This window comes from Cyprinodon variegatus, unplaced genomic scaffold (assembly GCF_000732505.1).
Source record: "Cyprinodon variegatus isolate N-32 unplaced genomic scaffold, C_variegatus-1.0 Scaffold1989, whole genome shotgun sequence".
In the NCBI taxonomy this organism is placed as follows: Eukaryota; Metazoa; Chordata; class Actinopteri; order Cyprinodontiformes; family Cyprinodontidae; genus Cyprinodon; species Cyprinodon variegatus.
The window spans coordinates 21,204-25,355 of NW_015152442.1; the positions used below are offsets into that span (position 1 = coordinate 21,204).

General features: G+C 38.1%; 1 protein-coding gene across 1 annotated transcript in view; it reads left to right on the plus strand.

The window, feature by feature from the left end:
- Nucleotides 1–697: 697 nt before the first annotated feature.
- LOC107104980 (GTPase IMAP family member 8-like) overlaps nt 698–4,152 on the plus strand; it is a gene marked incomplete at its 3' end in the record, with an annotated part of 12,607 nt that continues 9,152 nt past the window's right edge. The window contains exons 1-2 of the mRNA XM_015405095.1: nt 698–1,847; nt 2,535–2,639. Coding sequence (XP_015260581.1) covers nt 704–1,847; nt 2,535–2,639 — 1,249 coding nt within the window. The remainder of the gene's footprint in view (nt 1,848–2,534; nt 2,640–4,152) is intronic.

The window sequence follows — 4,152 nt, forward strand, 5'->3', positions numbered from 1 at the left end:
AATGACTGGTCTGAGAGAAGCTCAGTGGGAAATGTGGTATTGGGAGAAAAAAAGTTTGACAGAAACAGAGAATCAGAAAGCTGTCTGGAATTCACAGGAACGATCAAAAACAAACAATTTGTTCTCATCAACACCCCAAATCTGTGCCTTGAATCTTCTGAAGAAGACTTTAGAAAACATTTGGATCAATGTGAGGAACTCTCTGCTCCTGGGCCTCATTTGTTCCTGCTGGTTCTACAGCCTGAAAACTTCACAGAGAAAGACAAACTGAATCTGTCTACATTTCTTGAAGATTTTAGCGATCAAGCATTTAACCACTCATGTGCTCTGATAGTATCCAATAAAACAAAGAGTTCTGGTTCCATGGAAGAATACATGCAAAATCAACAGCTGAAAGAAATCATCCATAGATGTAGACAGAAAATGGTAATAGGACATAATTATGAGCAAAAACAACTGTTAATGGTTATTGGAGAAATGGTGAAGAACTCTAAAGAAGAACATGTCACCAGAAGAGTTCTCAAAGATCCAACGGCAGCTGCGCAATGTGAGCATGCAGGAGACGGTAAGTTGGCTTTATGTAGACTTTGACTTATTTGTGTTGTCAATTAAAACATTTATACAACTATTGGAAACAGATAAATGAGATATGAGAAATGAATATTGTATTTGTGTTTATTTAGCACATCAGCTCCGAATAGTGATGTTTGGAAAGAGTGAAGACAAGAAAACAACTTTGGGAAACATCTTAACAGGAAAAAGGGACTTTACCACTTCACTATTTAGTACTTCTAGAATAATTTCTTCCAAACACTGTGATGTTGTCAAAGGTTCATGGAACAGTAAACCAGTAACAGTAGTGAGGACTTCAGACTTATCCAGTTTATCTGTAGAAAGTCTGAGAAAAGAGATCCAGAAATGTGTGGAGTTGTGTTCTCCTGGACCAAATGTTCTGCTGCTGTTGGTGAAGCCTTCAGATTTTACTGAAGAGGACAGAAAAACACTGAAGTTCATCCTGAGTTTGTTTCTGCCAGATGCCTTCAAACATTCAATGATTATCCTGACACATGATGAGAAGCCCAATAATAAAGCAGTGGAAAGACTGATCACTGACTGCAAGCAAAGGAAAGTCAGAGTCAATCTTGACAGAAATGAAATCTCATCAGATGACCTGAAGAAGATGACAGAAGAAATGGAAAAGCTTGTTTGTGACAATAAGGCAGAATATCTAACACTGAATAAAGAAAACGACTCAATGCCAGTGTTGAACAGACCCACACCTTCACTGAACCTGGTTCTGTTTGGTAGAAGAGGAGCAGGGAAGACCTCAGCTGTTAATGCCATCTTAGGAAAAGAAAGATTTAGACCAAAGGCCAACTCATCAGAGTGTGTTAGAAACCAGGGAGAGGTTAGCGGACGTTGGGTGTCTCTGGTGGAGCTGCCTGCCTTGTGTGGAAAAGCTCAGCAGGAAGTGATGGAGGAATCATTCAGGTGTATCTCCCTCTGTGAACCTGAGGGTGTCCACGCATTCATCCTGGTCCTACCTGTGGGTCACCTCACTGATGAAGACAAGGGAGAGTTACAGACCATCCAGGACACATTCAGCTCTAGAGTCAATGACTTCACCATGATCCTGTTCACTGTGGACTCAGATCCTACAGATGGAGATGTTAAGTTCATAGAGAATGATAGAAACATCCAGGAGCTCCTTCAGAGCTGTGGAGGAAGATATGTTGTTCTCAACATCAAGGAGAGGAAGCAGATCCCAGAACTCTTGAAAAAAGTGGAGAAGAGTATTTCTGAGAGGGGGATTCGTTCCTGCTACACAATTAACACATTAATACATGGTATAACCGAGAAAATGTCCATTCTACAAGCTGAAGTTAAGAAATTCAGAACAGAGCCTGCTCTCACAGGTAAAAATAAGTTTAAATTATAATAATATTTCATATTATCTGTCTTGATTTCTATTTATAAACTATTGAAGCAATGAAAATTGTTTAAGAGCTTAGGCTTTTTTGTGCATTTGAAATTAAATCTACTTTTAGCAGGTTTCAATAGAGTAACAAATATATTCTATCATTCAGTAATAAGTATTCCTAATGGAAAAGTTGAATTAGAATTAGAGTTTTTGTCATCTAAGATATTAGATTATTGTATGAAATGAAATGGGACATGTTTTCAAAATCTAACAAAAAATGGAAAAAGAAGCTTGAAAAAAGTTTTCATTATTACCATTTTAATCTTCAGCTCCTTTGATGGATCAAACTCTTAACCAGCTTGGTCAACTCAGAACATTTAAAATACTTAATTCAACAATAAAATATATAAATATTGATAAAATTAAACAGTGATGTTAAAACTAAATATGCCAGACATATGAATCCTGTTGGGCTCTAAGGCATACATTTAAAATTGTTGAAATCTTTGAATTCAAGGTAAAGATTAATGTAGATATTTTAATAAGATCCACACATATTTTTGAAATTGGTATCACAATTATATTCTTAATCTGTTTTTGATATCAAACTTAGGACAAAGGCAGTTAAAACTATTTATAAAAAAGTGTCATGATTTTACTAAGGTTCAGACCGAAATGCAGAAGACCAAACAGGGAGATCAGGGAAAAGGTTTAACAGGTTTTATTGAAGAGATTATGCAGAGAGAAGTGTTGCTCTAAACACTGCTCAACTGGAACTGAAAAGTGAGGGGAAGACACAACAGTTAGTTCAGGTTCAGTGGGAAATTTGATTTGTGAACTTCGTGAAGAGGATCTGGTTGCTGACTCACGTTTCCAGAGAAGTTGTTGAATCGTACCCAAAACTGGCAAACACTCTGGAGTCGAGGTATCGGCAGTCAGCAGCTTAAGAACACTCCGTTAACGGGGAAACCATCAGCAGGTGTGTCAAGAGGCGGACCAGAACCAGGCGCCTCCTGGTGGAGGACGGGAGACAAACACAGAAACAGAAACACACAGACAGGAGTCCTGACAAATAGGGTGTTTTCCATTCTAAAAAGTAGTTGGCTGAGCTATCTTTCATAGCTTTTGTAAAATACAGTGTAACCCAGACTTAGATCCGCTAAGACCACAGCACAAAATATCTGCGCTAGTGTCAATGAGTGTAGCATCTCCTGAAATCGTAGCCAAGAAACATAGCACTAAAACATCCCAATGCTGGTCTGGTCTATCACCAAAAGCATTATCTGTTGATCACCATTTCAAGCATAAAAACCATAAATCCTTCAATAATGTCTCATAAACTTTGACATTTTATCATTAAGTGTAAAATTAGGAGATGAGAAAGATGAGAAAGTATCATGATCAAAATGGAAGATAGGGAAAATAATGATGACAAAGCATGAAGGAATGCTCCTGAGAGGTTTGTAGGTGGCTTTTAAAAAAGCTGTTTTAATTTAGTCCTAGAAGGACTGTTTTGTCACCCCCTCCAGCCTGCCTTTGCTGTCCTTCCACCTCCAGCAGTTAGTCTCTAGAGCAGGGTCACCAAGACTGAGGGCTATTCTAAGGGTACTCATTCATAGGACAGGCTACAAATACTGGAATGTGAACTGTAGGATTCATTATTTACCTAAACTTCATATATAATAAAAATATTTCTGTTGTTTCTTTTCATTTCTAATTTGCTTTAATTTTATACAAATTTTGAAATCCTTATGAATGCTTACATGTTGTAAATTATGGATATAATGAAATGCTGTATAAATGCTTTAGACTGAGGCCACCCCATGTTGTCCTTGAAGGCCCCTTGTTGCTATGGGCAGGTGACCCCTGCTCTAGAGGCTAGCCTCAATTGCAAAATAGCCACTGACTGGGGCTGCAGCGGTGGTTCTGGGATTAAGCGCACAACCCCTGTACCAAGGCTTTGGTCCACAAGGAGGCTGTGGCAGGTTCAAGTTTCAGCCTGTTGACCTTTGCCCCATGTCCCCCCTCTCTCAAATTCCATTTCCTGTTACGACCATTGAAATACTTAACTAAACAAATGACTAGTCTTTAAAATCACTTAACTTTTATTTGATTCTTTTAAAGGATTTCAGCAGTAAGGAATAATGAAATAGTGAGTCAGAAACTATTTAATAAACCCAACTAGTCCAGTATAAAAAAGTCAAAGTTTGAATCTGCTAACATTCTCTTGT